Genomic DNA, 21,398 nt, shown 5'->3' with positions numbered 1-21,398 from the left:
TTACCCCCCCCCCCCCCCCCCCGCACGGTGTGCCCCTCCCTTCCCGTATCATGGTTCCTTTTGGACGTCACCACATCAAAAAATCAACACAAGATGTCAAAACGGCCAAAACTGTCAGGTGCCCAGGGAAGAAAAAAGAGAAAAGAAGAGGAGAAACGAGAAAAAGACAGAGGTAGGTAACGTTAGCCTACATGAAATTATTAGTCTGAATGTGATAGTAACCTAAATTTTTAGCATTAAGCTAATGTTACATGATTCGCTAATTGCTAATCAATAAATAGCTAGTTAACTGTTTTAACGTCAGTTAATATTGTGGAGGGGGCTAAATTGTTATGGAAAATAATAATGTAACGTTAGGTAATTACAGTACTCCCACCTTTCCCACCATTCCTCATTTGCATTCATCTTTTAAGCAGGTGTTTTTTGTTTACATTGTTATTGCCTTCTGGTTAGCTAACGTTTACCCTGCAGGTAATAGTCACTTTTCCACCCCTGTATATATTATAGTTGTGAGCCTAGTTGTTAAAGTGCACATCATTAATGTTAATTAAGCAATATCACATGAGAGGGAATGCTGTTTTTTAATATGAGCACTGCTGTGATTCGGTCAAAGATAATCATAACATAACATTCTCATATGATATTATACTGTTACTTTGCATTCTGCTATTCAGCATTTCACTGTAATGATGACAATAAATTGAATCTAATCTAATTTGCATATCAGTTAACATCATACATATATCTCTTTGGTTTTTCATTTATATTATATCATTTCATTTTATTCCTGGAATCATATGTTTTTATTATTAGACTTTAATACTCAGTGGTGTCACATACTCCTCTCTTCAGATGCACTGTTGAAGTTTCTAAATCCCACCCCTGGGCCATCTACCACATCTACCGCTGCTGCCTCCACTTCAGCAGCACAACCCACCAGTGATGCAGCATCAGCAGCACAACCCAGCCATGATGCAGCAGCATCAAGCGGTGTTCCTGTTGCCTCCACCTCAGCAGCACAACAAGTTTGGAGTACTCCTCAATTTCCACAACTTACAAAAAGAAGAGCTGCTACAGCAGTGCCAAACACTGAGTACTACTCTGACCCATGACAGCCAGCCGGACATTAATGGCACAGAACTTGCAATGGAAATGCAGAATTTCCCACCATTGCCATCAAAGAACATGACAAACATGGAACTCTTGACCTTCCTGCATGAGAAGAAGCTGGCAGAAATTTACCCCAACATGTGGGTTGCTCTGAGAATCTTTGCCACTCTTCCTGTTACAGTGGCTGCTGCTGAAAGAAGCTTCTCTAAGCTCAAACTCATTAAAACCTACCTGAGATCTACTATGATGCAAGAACGTCTCAGTGGACTTTCCATCATAAGCATAAATCATGTGGTCTCAAATCAGTTGTCATATGATGATGTTGTAGATGACTTTGCTGCAAGAAAGACTAGGAGAGTAAGGCTGTAGCAGGTGATGTGAGGTTGATGAGGGGGTGGTGTATAGTAATTTGTAAGTCATTCTAGTTAATGCAGTATTAAAAAGCACAACTAGAGAACTCTGTAGGATCCCCTTTTTTGTAATATAGTTGTTAAAGTCATACTGGTTTATTTAATATCTTGTTTTGTGCAGTGGCTTATTTATATTGTATTTTTAATTTATTTTATCCAACTTGTTGACACGTTTTATTGTGTTTGTGTATGTAAAATTTATTGTATTTCATATATTCATTTTTTATTTTTTGTATTCATTTATTTATTCATATATTTTTTTATCTTGTTAATTATTCTGATTGTGAATTTGCTTTCTTTAAGTAAAAAAAAAAGGTCAAAGACAAAGCTATTCGGTTTCTTGTGAGTACATACACTACACTGCCGATGTAGGGGGGCGCCACCTAAAATCTTGCCTAGGGCGCCAGATTGGTTAGGGCCGGGCCTGAGTATATATGTATACATCTGTATTGGGTGTACAGTTATAAAATGTTCTTCGATGATTTAGAGTTTTTCTATTGCTATTGGTTTGCAACTGTTTTACGACAGTCGACCAGTGTTGCCAACTCCTCAGTAAGGAAAATCGCTATTGGCTGTCCTAAAAGTCGCTAGAAGTCGCTAAATAACGTCATCGCCTAATTTGCATAATTGGTCATACTAATATAATTGTAACCTACGTTGTTGGAGAGAGGAATAACATCGTGGAAGAGACATAAAGTGAGTAAAAAACGTCCTAAATGCATTTAGAGTTTATTTAGAACTACAAATTAAATTTCTTTTAGCAATTATTGTTTTTTTAATGTCACAATTCCAACCCTGCTCCTTTACCCGGGCTTGGACCGGCAAAAGTGACCCGAAATCGGCACTCTGGTGGAGTTACTTTGTGTGTGTGTGTATGTGTGTTTATAAGTAGTTTTAAACCTTGTGTGATCCACAAAACAGCATAAGAGTAAAAGAAGAACTGACTGCGTTACAGTCAGTGCGGGAGCAGCGGCTTCGCTCATGCGCGATTCATTTGCCGTTCGGACGCATAGGTGTGAACATCGTCTGCCCTGATAGCAGCTGGGGGAGGACTATCCTCCACCCGTGAGCGCTTTGGCAGAGGCGAGGTGCCCACGGCAGCACCCGCTGCTTATTGAGCGTAAAAGTGATACCCGCTTTCACGTCAAAAAGTCGTCATAAATAAGTCTCCAATAACACCAGAAAAAGTCGCCAGATTTGTCGCTAGTGGCTTTTTAGAATTAAAGTCGCTAAGGGGTCTGAAAACTCGCTAAATATAGCGACAAAATCGCTAAGTTGGCAACACTGTGATAGTACATCCTAGCGGGAGGGGCTATGAGCTCACATGGCTTGTAGCTGTGTCTGAGAGCAAGCTTGGGTGAGCTAGCGGGGAATATCTCCTTCTGCAGTAGCCTTAAAAAAGACTATTGTTCGATCTCCTGCCAGACGCCTCGCTGCTGTGCTGCCTTACAGCTGTGCTGCCTCGCTGCTGCGCTGCCTCGTTGTCGGGCTGTCTCGCGGGTGCCATTAAAGGATCGGCGGCTGCCATTCATTCATCCATCCGGACCTCGATTATTTGGACCGAAGTACTCACACACACACACCTGCACTCAGTGCCATACACTCTCTTTATTTTGCTGGCCAGCTAACACGATTGTTTTGTTTTGTTTTTATTCACAAAGACTACCCAAAGACATTTTGGTTATTGTCAAATAGACACTCTCTGACTGAGGAGATTGTGGTGTTACAACCCCAGCACTGAGAAAAAAAGACTCTTTACACAATATATTCACTTGCCACCTGGTTAGAAGTGGCCATTGATGAAAATATATTTTACTTCCTCTTGTCTTTGTTTGCATTGTATCCCAGGGAAGTTCTAAGTTGTTCAGGTTGAAACATTTGCACTTAGAGTCGGTTAAGTTTCCTTTGATGTATCAGTGTCAAGCTGATGTTTAAGAGTGTATGTTAAGGACGGATGTGCTCCAGTCCATCAATCCTTTAAAGTGCTGGACATAGATGGTAAATTGCCATCAGACCCTAAATAAATTGTCCTCTGTTGTTATCCATATTGCTTCACTCATTCTTTGGTGAGTAGACGTATTGGTTATAAATGCGCGAGTGTATGTGAGTGCGAATGGTTGTCTGTCCCTGTGTCCCTGCCTCTCGCCCTATGACAGCTGGGATAGGCTCCAGCGCCTCACTGTGACCCTGAAAAGGATAAGCAGAAGCAAATGGATGGATGGATAATGTATTTATTTATTTACTTAAACTGGTTAAAACTGGTCTACAGACTGGTTTCTGTGACAATAATACAATCTTCAGGTTGACATTAACAGGATGCAGGTAAACAAACACACAGCTCAAAGTTTGAGTCATTTATTTTGGAACAATGACCTCCAGTACAAATCTGTGATCTACGGTAATCAGAACAGCAGAAACACCCCAATCATTCAGACACATGGATTACATTACATGGATTAAACAGCAGAGGTGCACATAAAGCATCAAACACAAGAGTCCACGTTAAACATGGTCCAAAACCTTCCCAGTAAAACCACAACAACCACCAACAACACTGAGATGGTCCTGGATTCAGAGTCCAGAGAGAGATCTTCATCATCATCAGTCTGCTGAACACAGGAAGCAGCAGCTTTTATAACATTAGACAGAACCAGGATCAGGATCCAGCCTCAGTTAGTGGGAACCAGGATACGACCTGAAAGAAGAAGAGACGAGGACACAGTCACCAACACACTCTGAAAACAAAGAGATCAATGGCAATGATTCAGTAAAGTTTCATGTTTCAGGGCCTGAACCAGGTCTGAGAGTCCTCCAAAAACAGTAAAAACCTGTGTTTGAAACATTAATGTAACTAACAGATGTCTGAAAATAAACAGCAATGCTCTAAACCTGCCTGAAACATCAATATATAAAAAAATGCTGATGTAAACCAGTTTTAGACTCATGTAGTGTGGTTTCAGATTTATAATGGGTCTAAAATGGTTTCATTTTGGTCTGAACTGGTTTCATGTATGAACTGGTCTGTGAGTGAGAGTCATGCTCTGACCTTGGGCCTTCCTCCTGTAGTAGATGAATCCAGCCAGAGATAAGATCAGACCCAGGATCAGTCCTGAGGCTCCGATGGCGAGTTTGTTCCTCTCTGACTCAGGCATGGACGAGTCTGAGGAGGGATCTGAGTCACACAGGTGAGAGTCAGACAGGTAGGTATGTACAGGTGTGTACAGGTGTGTAGATACAGACAAGTATTTACCCCAGTCAGTGATCAGAGGTTTCTCCAGGCTGGCGTGCTCCACCTTACAGGAGATCTTCTCTCCAGACCTTCAACACAAACATCAGTGACTCTCAGATTTGGACTTTAAACTTTTAAACTTGCAGACCTCATATTAAAAATTGTTCAGGTTTCCATCATTACAAATGGTGCTCCTGGACCTCATTCTACGTAGCTTTGAAAAAAAAGTGTCTGGATTTCTTTGAGTTGCTTGAAGACGTTTCACCTCTCATCCGAGAAGCTTCTTCAGTTCTAAGCTCAAATGGTGGAGAGTCCCAGATTTAAACCTAGTGGGAGTTTCCCCCCATAGAGGGAAAAGGACCCCCTGATGATCCTCTAATCACATGCGCCAAGGTGTGAAAGCGGGTGTGCGTCCCAATCAGCCAGGGTTTCGGGTGAGCTCATTGTGAAACCTGGCCCCACCCTATCATGTGATTTCCTGAGGTCAGATGGCCCAGGATGTGAGTGGGCGTTAAGGCGTCTGGAGAGGGAACTCAGAACTGGATTATAGATGGCAGACAGCTGGTGTCGTAAACCACCGCCTCTGTTCAAAGATGGTCGCTCACAGTGGACATAGATGGCTTCTTTCACTCCCCTTTCAAACCATCTGTCCTCTCTGTCCAAAATGTGAACATTGACATCCTCGAAAGAGTGACCTTTATCCTTAAGATGCAGATGGACTGCTGAGTCTTGTCCTGTGGAGGTGGCTCTTCTATGTTGTGCACTTGTGAAGTGGCTGTTTGGTCTCTCCAATGTAGAGGTCTGGGCATTCCTCACTGCACTGTACAGCATACACCACGTTGTTAAGTCTGTGTTTTGGAGTTTTGTCTTTCGGGTGAACCAGTTTGTGTCTGAGTGTGTTGCTGGGTCTGAAGTACACTGGGATGTCGTGTTTGGAGAAAACTCTCCTGAGTTTCTCTGATACACCGGCTACATAGGGGATGACAACGTTGTTGCGTCTGTCTTTCTTATCCTCCCTCGCTGGTGTCTGATCTTCTTTTCTGTGCCTCTTTGCTGACTTTATGAACGCCCAGTTAGGATAACCACATGTTTTAAGTGCTTCCTTTACATGTGTGTGTTCCTTCTTTTTCCCTTCAGGCTTAGAGGGAACATGTTCTGCCCGGTGGTGTAGGGTCCTAATTACTCCAAGTTTATGTTCCAGAGGGTGATGGGAGTCAAAGAGGAGGTATTGGTCCGTGTGTGTGGGCTTCCGGTAAACTTCGATGTTGAGGTTGCCATTCAGATCTGATCGGGTGTGAAGTTGGTCCTGTCTTCCAAGGAGCTGTCTTCTTGTAGTCGTTTTCTGACAGTCTCCACTGCTTCCATGGTGGGTATGCAAGTGAAGAGAGAGACTACATCAAAGGACACCATGGTTTCATCTGGATCCAGGGTAAGTTTCTGGACCTTGTCGGTGAAGTCGGTGGAGTTCTTGATGTGGTGTGGGGTGTTCCCCACGAGAGGTGCAAGGATGGTAGCAAGGTGTTTCGCAATGTTATAAGTGGCTGAGTTTATGCTACCGACTATGGGTCTGAGTGGGACCCCTTCCTTGTGGATCTTAGGAAGTCCATAAATGCAGGGTATGGCATCCCCTGGATAAAGGCGGTGATATTTGAGGCGGTCAATGATTTTGTCCTTTTCAAGGTCTTGAAGGCACGCTATAACTTTCTTTTTGTAGCTGCTTGTGGGGTCTCGTTTTAAAGCTTCGTAGGTGTTGTTGTCACTGAGGAGAGTAGTGATCTTTGTGTGGTAATCTGTTGTGTTTAGGACCACGGTGCACCTTCCCTTATCCGCTGGTAATATAGTGATGTTGTGGTCTTTGCTCAGGGAAGCGACGGCCTTCTTTTCTTGTAGTGTGAGGTTAGACGGAGGGACTTTGGCACTGGAGAGGGTGGCTGAGACTTTCATCCTGATTTGCTCTGCTTCTGTCTGTGATAATTTATTAATCCGTATGGCGGTTTCTGTGGCTGTGATGAGGTCCACTATGGGCAACTGATGCGGAGAAATGGCGAAATTGAGTCCTTTGGCTAAAACCCTCTTTTCAGGTTCAGTGAGATTCCGGTCTGAAAAGTTCTTTACCCATTTCTCCCGACTGTCTTCAGGTGTGTTTTCTTCTCTGAGTTGTGTGGGTTCAGACTGAGGAGTGTGGGTTTTTGAAAGCAAGGTGTGAAATTTCCTGCGTTGTCTTTCTTTTCCTTGAGAGTGTTGGGCCCGCTGAGCCTTGTCCACAAACTTGTAAACTTCTTCTAGGATTGGAGAGGGTAGAAGGGTTTCCAGTTCCTGCAGAGTCTGGCTGATCTTGATCTGGAGCGCATCTATAGTGGAATGGACCTGTCTTATCCTTTCACTTAAAAGGTGATTCTGTGCTCTCTGTAGAATCAAGTCTGCTCTGTGTCCCCTGACAGTGGATCCAAGGTGCAAGCTCTTAGGAACAACTCTGCTTTGTCTGCATCTTAGGTTGAAACGAAGGTGGTTCCTATAATCCGCCAGTTTCCTTGATTCCCTTTCATACTCCCGTACCAGTTGAAGGGTGTTCCTCCCAAAATGTACGGCAATATGTCTGTGAAGGTTCTCAGTCATCCAGGTCATCGTAGTCAAAGGAGTTAGCAAAGAAAAGCGTCTGGACTTCTTTAAGTTGCTTGAAGACGTTTCACCTCTCATCCGAGAAGCTTCTTCAGTTCTAAGGTCAAATGGTGGAGAGTCCCAGATTTAAACCCAGTGGGAGTATCCCCCCAAAGAGGGAAAAGGACCCCCTGATGATCCTCTACCTAATCAAGACAGACATGCGTCTGTCTTTCTTATCCTCCCTCGCTGGTGTCTGATCTTCTTTTCTGTGCCTCTTTGCTGACTTTATGAACGCCCAGTTAGGATAACCACATGTTTTGAGGGCTTCCTTTACGTGTGTGTGTTCCTTCTTTTTTCCCTCAGGCTTAGAGGGAACATGTTCTGCCCGGTGGTGTAGGGTCCTAATTACTCCAAGTTTGTGTTCCAGAGGGTGATGGGAGTCAAAGAGGAGGTACTGGTCCGTGTGTGTGGGCTTCCGGTAAACTTCGATGTTGAGGTTGCCATTTTCTTCAATGTGCACAGCGCAGTCCAGGAAAGGCAGACAGTTATCCTTTGTATCTTCCCTGGTGAACTTGATGTTTTTATCCACGGCGTTAATGTGCGCAGTGAAGGATTCCACTTCTTGTGTCTTGATTTTGACCCAGGTGTCGTCTACACATCTGTACCAGTGGCTGGGTACTCTTCCTTTGAAAGAGCCAAGAGCCTTTCTTTCCACTTCCTCCATGTAAAGGTTGGCTACAATAGGTGACACAGGGGAGCCCATGGCGCAGCCATGTTTTTGTCTGTAGAAACCCTCGTTGTATTTGAAGTATGTTGTGGTAAGGCAGAGGTCTAACAGTGTGCAGATCTGATCGGGTGTGAAGTTGGTCCTGTCTTCCAAGGAGCTGTCTTCTTGTAGTCATTTCCTGACCGTCTCCACTGCTTCCGTGGTGGGTATGCAAGTGAAGAGAGAGACTACATCAAAGGACACCATGGTTTCATCTGAATCCAGGGTAAGTTTCTGGACCTTGTCGGTGAAGTCGGTGGAGTTCTTGATGTGGTGTGGGGTGTTCCCCACGAGAGGTGCAAGGATGGTAGCAAGGTGTTTCGCAATGTTATAAGTGGCTGAGTTTATGCTACTGACTATGGGTCTGAGTGGGACCCCTTCTTTGTGGATCTTAGGAAGTCCGTAAATGCAGGGTATGGCATCCCCTGGATAAAGGCGGTGATATGTAAGGCGGTCAATGATTTTGTCCTTTTCAAGGTCCTGAAGGAAAGCTATAACTTTCTTTTTGTAGCTACTTGTGGGGTCTCGCTTTAACACTAGAATTACTGAGCCTTTTTTCCCTGGTGCAAGTCCCTACTACTAGATTTACTAGCCTGCGCAGATTTGCGTAAATTCCCCCCGACCTTAACACCTCTTGGCACCCCGCTGAGATTTTCACAGGTCGTCAGCTCCATTGTTCTCCTGCTTTTGTTGTGCAAACACACCCTCCCCCAACCCCTAACCATGAGAGATTCAAGTTTTTCCTTCCCTGCAAGGCTACTTTCCTTCCTTACCTGCCTGCATGCCTGTCCATAAACATATATACACAGAGTTGTACATATATTTATATATTTATATATTTATATAGCCACACCTTATATAATATGCATAAAGTCTAGTTATACACACAGACACATCTATATCATATATACACACACACACATATATATATACACATATATATATGTATATATATATGTATATATATATATATATATATATATATATATATATATATATATATACATACATACATAGTTATACACACAGACACATCTATATCATATATACACACACACACATATATGTGTATGTATGTATATATATATATGTGTATATATAGATATAGATATATATATATATATATATATATATATATATATATATATACACACACATATATATATATATATATATATATATATATATATATATATATATATACACATATATATATACATACATACACATATATGTGTGTGTATATATGATATAGATGTGTCTGTGTGTATAACTATGTATGTATGTATATATATATATATATATATATATATATATATATATAGAATGTTTGTATAGTGCACTTTCTATACCGTGCTCTGTCCACTTTTTTGCAATGACAATGCAGATTTTCCACTTGTGGGACAAATAAATGCAGATTTGCTGTGTGTGTGTGTGTGTGTGTGTGTGTGTGTGTGTGTGTGTGTGTGTGTGTGCGCAACATTGGCATTTGTTTACTCAGATCCAAGGCAGGCCAAACCTCTGTGTTACAACCTACATACAAAAGACAGACATTCACAATATATGGGTACACAAGTCTGTTTTATTTCACAGTGTTTCAAACTTTACAGGGTTTGCAGACCCAGTGTCCATCATCCCTGCATTTGGCACAGGTGAATTTCTTACATGTTGCACAGGTAAATCTGCTGCGATTCCTGTTGCAGCTCTCTTGCACCTGGCACTGTGTTGTCTTTACAGTCCCCGGCACAGCAGCTGCAGCAGCCTGCCTCTGTGCTAAGATTTCCTTGTGCTGCATGAATCGGCAACGAAGTTGCTGAGCTAGAAGACGCAGAAACAATCTTCTTTTGCCTGTCCACCCTGTACATGCCTTGTACAAAATGTAGGCATTCACTGCCGCCAGGTCCAGCATATTGTAGAAAACCGCTACTGGCCACCTGTGTGTTGCTGATCTTACAGAATACATCCGTGCCATTTGGTCCAACACGTCTACACCACACTGTAAAAGCAGAGCGAGAGAGTCATGAGTATATGTTTTTTTCTATAGGCCTGTATAGCACACATCAGAAAACATTGTAGCACTGGTGTAAAATTGTACACACATTCACATACCTTCATGTGGTTGTAGTCTGTGATCGTGTTGGGTTTCCTCTTTCTGCCATCACCGATCGTCACGTCTTGGTGCATGGAACTTAGAACACACACAGTCTTGGTTTTTTTAGGTGCATAAATTGTCAAGGAGACACTGCCACTTCTAAGCACTGAAGTGGAGAATACCTCTCGCTTTGCAGTATCTTTTGCAAGTTGAGGAAGTTCACGCCGGACTTTATTCACCGTGCCCAGTAATGTTGTTTTGCGCTGCAGCAGTCTGTGCGACAGTGACAGTGAAGTAAAGAAATTGTCCGTTGTGACATTTCTTCCATCATCCAAAAACGGCTCCATCAGTTTCATGACCACGTTCTCTGCCAGCCTCTCTCCCTTCTGACGACTGGGGTCCTTTCCCAAGTAAGGAGATGCACTGCAGACATATTTGGTGTCCAAATCCGTGGCCATCCAGAACTTGATCCCAAATTTGTCTGGCTTGGTTGCAATATACTGGGTGAATGGACAACGAACCTTGGTAGGGAACAGCTGTTCATCTATGGTCATGTGTTCCCCTGGAGTGAAACTCTTAGCACAGTTCTCGTTGAAGCGTGTCCAGATGTCGGAGATCGCTGCAAATTTGTCTGTTTTCACCCGTTCTGCCCGCGTGTCCCTGTCATCAAATCGAAGGTGTTGCATAATTGAAATGAATCTATCTCGGGGCATTGTCTCTTTGATTAGTGGCACCAGAAAACTTTCTGACCAGCAATCCACAATGGCACCAACAGGACACATGATTGCTCTTACAAACAGGATTGAAATGGATGCCATAAGTTCATGAACTTAAAGCATAAAGTCTAGTTATACACACAGACACATCTATATCTATATCTATATATATATATCTATATCTATATATATATATATATATATATAGATATATGTATATATCTATATATATATCTATATCTATATATCTATATCTATATCTATATCTATATATATATATATATATATCTATATATATATATATATATATATACATACATATATATATATATATATATATATGTATATATATATATGTATATATATATATATACATACACACACACCCACACACACGTAGATAGATAGATATGTGTGTGTGTGTGTGTGTGTGTGTGTGTATACATACACCAATATTTTTGAATACACGTGTCCATATTTATGTTTCCAGATTGTTTGTATAGTGCACTTTCTATACTGTGCTCTGTCCACTTTTTTGCAATGACAATGCAGATTTTCCACTTGTGGGACAAATAAATGCAGATTTGCTGTGTGTGTGTGTGTGTGTGTGTGTGTGTGTGTGTGTGTGTGTGTGTGTGTGTGTGTGTGTTTGTGCAACATTGGCATTTGTTTACTTAGATCCAAGGCAGGCCAAACCTCTGTCTTACAACCTACATACAAAAGACAGACATTCACAATATATGGGTACACAAGTCTGTTTTATTTCAAAGTCTTTCAAACTTTGAAACGAACCTTGGTAGGGAACAGCTGTTCCCTACCAAGCATTTCTTGCAGCTGGCAACAACGGTCGTGCATTCAGTATAGTTGTGACTTCCGCAAAAAATGTGGTCAAAATCTCATGAGTAAGTTGAAGCATTTCTATCAGGCATTTCTGAAAGTTGTAACACAGAGGTTTGGCCTGCCTTGGATCTGAGCAACTCTGAGTGAGCAAATGCAAATGTGCCAGGCCTCAAGGACAATGGGTGGTTTGCACAACAAAAGCTGTAGGAGAAACAAGCTGACGACCTGTGAAAATCTCAGCAGGGGTGCTTAACACCTCGGGACTTGCACCAGAAAATAAAAAAGCCAGTAATTCTAGGGGGTATTGGGTTTAGGGAAGTTACGCAAATTTGCGCAGGATAGTAAATCTAGTGTTAAGGCTTCGTAGGTATTGTTGTCACTGAGGAGAGTAGTGATCTTTGTGTGGTAATCCGGAGTATACTGGAGTACTCACCTGGGTGTGTACTCCAGGTGTGAGTGGGTCTGGTAGTACCAATCACCATCTGCCATCTCCTCAGTGGAAGTGACATCAGAGGTGACTTCCTGTCCATCTCTCAACCAGCTCACTTTGATCTTACTGGGGAAGAAGTCATAGACGCTGCAGACCAACATGGCAGGATGGTGACTGTAATCAGGTGTTGTGGAGTGAAGTTTGACGTACGGCTTAGCTAGAGGATATTATGAGTTTCTGTTATTGTTAATGTCATATCATCAGAGATCATTGTATTCATGTGTATTAATAAAGATACCGTCAGCAGTAGAGTCACATATAACCAGTCTGACATCAGATGATGAATCAGCTGTGAGGAGAAACATCAGCAGGCTGTAAACATCTGGTCAGACTGTACCATCCAGAGCCAGCAGGGCGCTCTGTCGGTCTATTTGATCATATTGATCAACCAGTCACACACAGATGGGTCACAAAACAGCTGCTGGCTGATGGAGGAAAATGCTCTGCTCTCCTGCTCACTGCACAGAGAGGAAGTCACTCCTGTAAACAACCTGCTGATCTAACACATGGGTCAACACTCATGGTGCATTTATGTGCACTCATAGGTCTAGACATCTATAATCCAAAAGCAGAAGATGCAGAATCAGTTTCCACTCTCAGACAGCTTCCCCTCCACAGGAGGTCTGAGCTGGTTCTCCTCATGTTCCTCTGAGCTGCTGCTGTTGCTGGGACCTGATTTCATTCAAGTAAGTCAAGCTTATTCATTGAGTGCTTTTCACAGACAAACAGTCACAAAAGGCTGAAATAAATACGAAAATTAAGTGCCAAAATAGTGAAATATTTAATAAGAAACAGGAAAATATCTGTGTGTGTGTTCCCTCTGGGTTGTAATGGGAACTTTATAATTGTTTCAGTATATTTAATAAGTCCACTGTTACACAGACTCATAGATCTGAGCTGTAAATGTGTGCAGATGTGAAGCTGCTACACAAGCTCTGAAAATCAGAATCAATAAATAAACAGCAGACGTCCTTTAAACACCATCAGTGTTTCTTAATTTTTATCTGATTTAAAATAAATTAATTAGAAGATAAGAAGGAAAAAGTGTTTTATCAACATGTCAGGCTGCTTCATGCTGTTAGAAATATTTATATGGAAATATTAAAAAAATAAATATGAGCAATATTTCAGCTTAAAGAGGTTCAATGAATCATCAGTGTGTTATAATGAACAGCTGCAGTTTGCCTGTTTCACCAGCAGGGAGCGCCACAGACTGAGGTTAGAGCAGGGGTCGGCAACATGCGGCTCTTTAGTCCTTATAGTGCGCCTCCGCATGGTTTGGGAAAATAAATTTGTTTTTTTTAAGTATTTAGCTGAAGTGTATTTTATTTATGTTTATTTATGTTCTTTTTGAACTTGTAGTTCTAAATTGGAAGAGTATTGTGATATTGAAATATAAAATTATATTCTATTATTTTTTGATCGCTCAAATAAGCATCACACTCGCGGAAGCCGGCATTCATGCCAAAACGCTGTGCCTTTTACGAGACTTTCAACCCCAGGTAGGCCAATTATGGATCTTGGGATCCACATTATGTCAGCAGCTGTTTTCCACCGTGAACTATGTTAAAAACAAACACGCTCACGCCTCACAGATGACAGCTTACAGTCCTGCGTAAAGATGAAAGTGACTTCGTACAGCCCTGATTTGCAGACGCTGTGCGCAGAGGTTCAGGATCAGAAGTCCCATTGTAAACATACCATGGCAGACCCGACGATGTTTCCATGAACACGCTTTTCAGCATCTCTTTATTGACCACTTTTCACACACGGTTGCTGTACGCATACAGCCGGCTGCAGCTTTTCAGCTCACAGCCCGACACACACCACCAACAACAACAGCATAGATAGCGCAGACGTTAAGGCGGCGAGGCGTGATTGCGGGTGCTGCTCAGGTGCGTCCAGCTTCCCCTGCAGCGGCGCAGCAGACCACGCCCCACCACACACATTAACCAGGTAAAATACATGTTTAGGCAGAATTTTGCAAAGATCTATTTTTCATTTTTTTAGCAGCATAGAGCTTTTTTTCCCATTTTTTTTTTTAAAGTCAGGTCAAGGCTCCAACAGCCCAAAGGAGATATAAGGGTGGCGACTCACAACAGTTTTTGTTTGCTACATGGATCATTTTAGTTCAGCTGGGTGTCTTTGCTTTTGTTATATTTCTTTAAGAGTTCAAAATGTGTTAATTACATAAATAAAATGTAATTTTCTCTGTAGCACTTCATGGATTTCATAAGCAACACACCTTAGTTGTTCACACAAAGCATAAAGGTAAAAAAAACAAACAGTATATACAGTGTTATCTTCACTTCACGCGTCCTAATGGCTCTTTGGGTGTTAAAGGTTGCTGACCCCTGGGTTAGAGTGTCACAGTCAGTGATTTATTACAGTTATTGATCATCAGAGTCTGACCTGCAGCTGTGAGTCCATCATGAATGATTCAGAGTGAGGTCAACATGAACACCTGATGATGTCACACAGACCAGCACACTCACCTGATTTAGACAGAATGTTTCTGTACCAGATACCAATGTTGGTATAGCAGTACCTCTCCTTCTCAACTCTGAATGCAGCCATATGTGCCTGATCATTGTTCCAGGTCTCTGCTTTCTTCACTCCGTACTCAGTGTATCCAACAAACTTCCTCACATCACTGTCAAACCTGGTGACCTCGATCTTGTTGTAATAGTAAGATCTGATGTACTTCATGTCCTTCAGCTCAGTAGAGTTGAAGTCACAGCGAGACAACACATACATTTTGAATCCATCTGAGAACAAACACAACAGCAGACTGTGAGCTGATCATACCTGCTGTGTACAGATGTACAAATAACTTAAGTTGATCATGTATACATCTGTCTACTTCATGTATACATCTGTCTACTCAGCACTTTTAATTCTTATTTTTATGTATATTTAATAGTTGTCTGACAGAATGTTTTGTACTAAGTACCGCAGCAAATTTCTAATGTTGTTAACCTGTTCAACATTTGCCAATAAAACCCTTACTTATTCTGATTTATTATTTACTTATTGGTCACGATACTGATTACAGATCAGTGTATCTCTGCAGTGTATTGATCAGTGTATTATTGAGTGTATATTGATGGTACCTGCTGTGCTGAGGCTGATGAAGAGGAGGCAGAGGAAAGATGAAGCCATGTTCGTGAGTTCTCCTGACAAACTGACTCAGTCTGACTGAGAGCTGCTCTAAAAACAGAGGACAGGTCACATAATCACAGCGTCATCTGTTACCAGGAAGAACTCTGTGACACCAGTTTACAGCTCTCACTGGAACACAAAATAAGAAAGAAAGACGCAACAACATTGTCATCCCCTATGTAGCCTTAACGCCCACTCACATCCTGGGCCATCTGACCTCAGGAAATCACATGATAGGGTGGGGCCAGGTTTCACAATGAGCTCACCCGAAACCCTGGCTGATTAGGTCCCACACCCGCTTTCACACCTTGGCGCATGTGATTAGAGGATCATCAGGGGGTCCTTTGTCCCTCTTTGGGGGGATACTCCCACTGGGTTTAAATCTGGGACTCTCCACCATGTGACCCTAGAACTGAAGCTTCTTCTGGGATGAGAGGTGAAACATCTTCAAGCAACTTAAAGAAGTCCAGATGCTTTTCTTTCCAAGCTCCTTAGAATAATCTCTCATATTAACAGGGATCGTGTTTACACACCTGTCCTCTTCTTCTTTATTAATAATAAGTAATCCGCTCTTTCTCAGTACTTTTGATCAATTGAATTTACTACATCTAATCGTTTACACTCACACTTCCTGTCTCTTTCAACTTAAAAGGACAGAAACACTCTTATTGTGAAACATTTCTGTGGAGCTCTGATGTTCCTCTGTGTGGATGGTACAGATCTCATGGATATTGAAAATATGTCTCAAACATGAAATCTGTTTCTTAATGTTGCAAAATCAGTTTCACCGTGGTTCTTTTTTATTCCTTGAGCATCCAGAGACGGCACCGGACTCAGTAGTCATTTCACAAAACCTTTTTTTCATCTTCATTCATCTTCAGTTACGCATGCATCTTCTAGAAGGGGAGACGTGCAAGGCCGGTGTCCCTCTGCAGATCTTCACCTCTTTGTTTGTTACAGTCAGCTTTATAGAAGCGACCCCATCATAAAACCCCCATGGTGTGCTGCATACTCTGTGTTTGTGTGTGTATGCACGATTGCGTGAGTGCCTGTGTGTGCGCGTACCCGTGTGTCTATGTGAATGCACGTGAGTGAGTGTGCATGTAGGTGTGTGTGCGTCGTAACAGTCAAAGCACTGTGTGTGTGTCTCTGTGTACGTGACTTGCTGCCAGTCATAAAAGTAATCTCGTCACCCAAGTTACACCAGGTTCCTTTAGACAACATAGAAAACAGAGTTAACATATTACAAACACTGAGACTCCCACTCTGCATCCACTGGGCCCTTGGCCTCTTGTTGTCTTACATTTACATTTAAGCATGTGGAGAGTCTCCTGCAAACCTACTTCTGAGTTTATAACAATTATGAACTTTTATTAAAGGTACAAGCATCAGCATCCGCATCCCCCAACTGTAGCTTCCTGTCTCCTTTTATGACAGCAGACTCCCAGTGTCAATAAATTCCTTTCCCTCTAAACAATTACACACACTCTCAGGCCTCCAGCTAAGCCAAACTGAAACACAGACAAATCGTTCCTTATTCCTCTGATCTAAACAAATTTAACACATCATATTATAATAATTATTTTCTTGTGCTCACATTAATTAATGTGAAGTGTGATGTCATCACAGAGATTTGTTTTTCAGTTTCAGGCTCCAGAGCAGCTGAATCACATTTCACTAAATTCATAGCTGGACTAGCCATCGGGCATACCGGGCATTTGTCCGGTGGGCCGATGGTGGTTTTTCGTTTTTATGGGCCGATCTGTTTTTTTTGTTGTTGTTGTTTTTGTAACAGTATAAAAAATGAAAGGTGGTGGATTGGCCAGATGCTGGCAGATGTGTAAGAATAACTCTGATGTTTGGTGGTGGCTATGGCGGAGCTTCCACAGAGGCCAGCAGGTGGATGAGGGAAAGGGGAGGAAGGAGGAGGAGAGACCCGTGGTGGATGCCTCCGGGCCGGCCGCGTTTGGTATTGGGCTGAAAAGAAATGTGATTTGTCCCGTACTTCAGCTAGAATGAAAAAAAGACACAAAGCTGGAGTTATTCTGTGTCTTTGCTGCACAGCTGCCTCTTCTTCTCTCATTCTCTCCCCCTCTCTCTCCTGTTGCTCCCCCCATTGAAAGGATCAAGATGGCGGGCGCAGCTACAGGCGGGTGGCGTGGCGTGGTGAGAATTGTTTGGTGATTCTAATTAATTTTATGTAATTCTAAGTATAGACCCTGCCTGGAATTAGGTAACAGTAACAAAGGCAAACGAATAAACAAAGGATAGATATTTAAAAGAGGAGAAAATGGCAAAAATGAAGAAAATCGAAGAGGATTTAGAGGAGATCAAGCTTTCACTTAATTCATTGTCGACGGATGTCGAGAAAGTAATTAAGCAACAAGGATTACTTACGTCTCTGATGGACCAAATTAAAGAACTAAAAAACTTGATTACGGAGAAAGACAAAAAAATCCAACTCTTAGAAAGGAGAGTGGACAAGTTGGAACAGCAGACACGACTTGAGGATGTCATCATTACTGGTCTGGAAACCAAACATAAGAGTTACGCGAGAGTCATCGAGACTGGGATGGGTGTAAAAACTGGTGGTGATGAGCCCCCGGTAGAGGAGCTGCAAACACTGGAGCGGCAAGTTGTGAAACTGCCCCTGCACAGTAACAACATTGCAGCATGCTATACACTTCCCAGAAAGAATGCTAAAGCACCTCCAGCGATAGTAGTGAGATTTGTAAATCGAAAACACAAAACTGACTTACTGAGGCAGTCCAGACAGCTGAGAGGAAGTGGAGTATACTTGAATGAACATCTTACAAAAAAGAATGCAGACATCGCCAGACAAGCTTGCATATTACGTAAGGAAAAAAAAATCCAAGCAACTTGGACGAGAAACTGTAAAGTGATGATAAAGCTTAACGGGACACCAGAAGAGGCTAAGGTCATCACGATTAGGGATCTCGAGGAATTGGATATATATAAGTAACAATACTACTGAAGTCGACTGTATGGAAGAGGACCAGAGTCAGGTTGTAATTTGGACATGGGACTGTGAGAAGATCACCGGATTTTCTCTATATGTTGGTAGACAAATGCACGACTGCTAATGTTGTTTTGGTTTTTGGTTTTTTGTTTGTTTTTTTGCGAGAATAATAGTCATTTAAAGAATACTCATTTATAATGAGCGATGATTTAGATTATAAATCATATGATTTCGAAGCCAATATTGATCTAGAAGGGAATATGCTTAACACAATTAATGAGACGTGAATATTATACGGAGGACCAATTTAGAGATAACGTTGATATAAGTAATATATTTTCTTTAATTCATTTTAATTGTAGAAGCCTCTATAAAAATTTTGCTCCGATTAATGATTTTTTGCATAGTTTGAGAGGCAAGTTTAAAGTAATTGCATTATCTGAAACATGTCTAGATGAGAAAAGGGGCTGTGAGTTTTATATTGATGGGTATGAGTTATATTACATAAATAGATCTAATAAGAAGGCAGGAGGGGTGGCACTTTTTGTTGACTGTGATCTGAAATGTAAACAACTTAAAGATATGTCTGTGGTTATTGACGACTTATTGGAGACTGTTACAGTAGAACTAGAAATGGAAAGAAGAAGTAATATAATTGTTACGTGTATATATAGAAAACCTGGAACACTGACAGAAACATTTATAGATGTAGTGGAAGATTTATTAAGTAGGGCTAAGGTTTGTGTGGGGATTATAATATTGATTTTCTAAAAGACACTAATCACATGGCATCAGACTTTTTAGAATTCCTACTTGGAAATGGATTATACCCTCTGATTTCAAAGCCGAGTAGAATAACGGACACATCAGCAACATTAATTGATCATATTTTTATTAATAGTTTAGGGAATAATATTAAAAGTGGCCTCATCATAAATGATATGAGTGATCATTTACCTGTTTTTTTTTACCTTAGATTACAATATGAGAAATTGTATGGAGGATAAGGAAGAGCAATTGGACAGATGTATAAGGATAAGAAATGAGGATGCAATAAATAAATTTAGACATGACCTCGTAGAAGAGGATTGGAAGGAGGTTTATGTAAATGATGTAAATGTCGCATATGACGCGTTTTTAAATACTTATTTGGCCTTGTATGGAAAACATTGTCCACTGGTACCGCTTAAGGTTAAGAAGAAGAAAACTAATTTTAAACCATGGATAACTAAGGGGCTAGTAAACACGTGCAAAAAGAAGAACAAACTATACAGCGATTATATAAAACTCAGAACAAAGACCGCTGAAATGAAATATAAAGTCTATAAAAACAGGCTAGTATTAATATTGAGGAAGGCCAAGAAAGAATACTATAACAAACTATTTCAAGAAAAGAAAAATAATATAAAGGGTATTTGGAATATTTTCAGAGAACTATTAGGTAATAAGAATGTTTCCTTAGATTTGCCTAAGTATTTTTACAAGGAAGATAAGATTATAAAGGACATGAATGAAGTGGTAAATGAATTCAATTCCTTTCTTGTAAATATTGGCTCTAATTTGGCGAATCTAATTAGAAAACATGATAAGTTAGAACAAAAGGATGATTGGAAAGGTGAAAGCAGAGTAGTTAAGTCTATATTTTTAGCTGATATCACTGAAAAAGAAATTGCAGCAATTTTAAACAAGACTAAAAATAAGACATCTATTGATTGCGATGGTTTAGATATGGTTATAGTTAAAAAGACATTGGACTGTATAATTACTCCTCTTTGTTATATTTTCAATCTTTCTTTCCATACTGGCGTATTTCCTGACAGAATGAAAGTGACAAAAGTGATACCTCTGTATAAAAAAGGGAGATAAACATAGTTTTAATAATTACAGGCCAGTGTCACTTCTGTCACAGTTTTCTAAAGTACTGGAAAAACTGTTTGTGGAAAGACTTGAGAGCTTTATTGAAAAAACATCAATTACTAAGTGAAAATCAATATGGATTTCGGAAAAATAGATCAACGGCATTAGCACTGATGACTACTATTGACGATATTTCATGTGCAACAGATAATAATAAATATACAATAGGAGTATTTATTGACTTAAAAAAAGCTTTTGATACGATGCAACATTTTATTTTGATTTCTAAGCTGAATACTTATGGGGTGAGAGGAATTGCATTAAACTGGTTAAGTAGTTATCTAGAAAATAGGACCCAGTATGTGCATTATTTAGGCAATTCCTCTGAAAGACTGAAAATTGAATGTGGGGTTCCTCAAGGGTCTGTTTTGGGACCAAAACTTTTTAATTTATATATAAATGATATTTGTGATGTGTCCAAAATGTTAAATTTCGTTTTGTTTGCAGATGATACAAATTTTTATTGTGCTGGGGATAAACTGAAAGAATTGGCTGAATTAATGGTTTCTGAAATGGAAAAACTAAAAAAATGGTTTGATGTAAACAAATTATCTTTGAACGTGACAAAAACGAAATTTATGATTTTTGGAAATCGGGTAAAAGAGGATGAAGTAATTCTGTCCATTGATGGAGTTTTGATTGAGAGAGTTACTGAACTCCGTTTTTTGGGGGTAGTATTGGATGATGAATTAAAATGGAAATCTCATATTGAACATGTTAGAAAAAAGATGGTTAAAAATATTTATACTTTGGGTAATGTCAGAGATATACTAGATTATAAGGCAATGCGTATTTTATATTTCTCATTAATTTTCCCCTATCTCAGTTATTGTGCTGAGGTGTGGGGGATACATATGCGACTTATATACATCCTCTATACTTGCTACAGAAGAAAGTGGTACGAATGGTTCATAATGTTAAATATAGAGAACATACAAATAATTTGTTTATAAAATCGAAATTGTTGAAATTTGAAGACTTAGTGAAATTACAGACATTATTATTCATGTGCAAGGCAAAAAATAATACATTACCTCTTAAGTTACAAAGTTTGTTTGTATTGTGTTCAGGAAGTGGGGACAGTA

At 40.6% G+C, this 21,398-nt stretch overlaps 1 protein-coding gene across 2 annotated transcripts; it reads right to left on the bottom strand.

Annotated features, from left to right (window-relative positions):
* Positions 1-3,859: 3,859 nt before the first annotated feature.
* On the bottom strand, positions 3,860-15,431 carry LOC100701975 (H-2 class II histocompatibility antigen, E-S beta chain). 2 transcript variants are annotated; one of them, XM_003460047.4, is made up of 6 exons: positions 15,368-15,431; positions 14,750-15,022; positions 12,198-12,411; positions 4,771-4,838; positions 4,567-4,692; positions 3,860-4,215 (listed from the first exon to the last, which is right to left on the bottom strand). In XM_003460047.4, exons 1-6 carry the CDS (start codon positions 15,414-15,416, stop codon positions 4,190-4,192), a joined length of 756 nt encoding a protein of 251 aa, XP_003460095.1. In that variant the 5' UTR covers positions 15,417-15,431; the 3' UTR covers positions 3,860-4,189. The 2 variants fall into 2 exon arrangements, with proteins under 2 accessions (XP_003460095.1, XP_005465962.1); XM_005465905.3 differs by having other exon boundaries at positions 4,567-4,680.
* Between the last annotated feature and the right edge of the window lie 5,967 nt (positions 15,432-21,398).

The sequence above is a fragment of the Oreochromis niloticus genome, linkage group LG7 (genome assembly GCF_001858045.2).
Source record: "Oreochromis niloticus isolate F11D_XX linkage group LG7, O_niloticus_UMD_NMBU, whole genome shotgun sequence".
NCBI lineage: Eukaryota > Metazoa > Chordata > Actinopteri > Cichliformes > Cichlidae > Oreochromis > Oreochromis niloticus.
The sequence above is the reverse complement of the archived record's forward strand: the minus strand, read 5'-3'. Positions and strand labels throughout refer to the sequence as shown.

Excerpts from the sequence above, each read along its gene's own strand:
- LOC100701975 (XM_003460047.4), bottom strand. The coding sequence starts at position 15,416 with ATGGCTTCATCTTTCCTCTGCCTCCTCTTCATCAGCCTCAGCACAGCA. Across the intron at positions 4,839-12,197 it reads CACCTGGAGTACACACCCAG|GTCTGGAGAGAAGATCTCCT; the intron begins GTGAGTACTCCA and ends TTTGTGTTGAAG. Across the intron at positions 4,693-4,770 it reads ACCTCTGATCACTGACTGGG|ATCCCTCCTCAGACTCGTCC; the intron begins GTAAATACTTGT and ends TGTGTGACTCAG.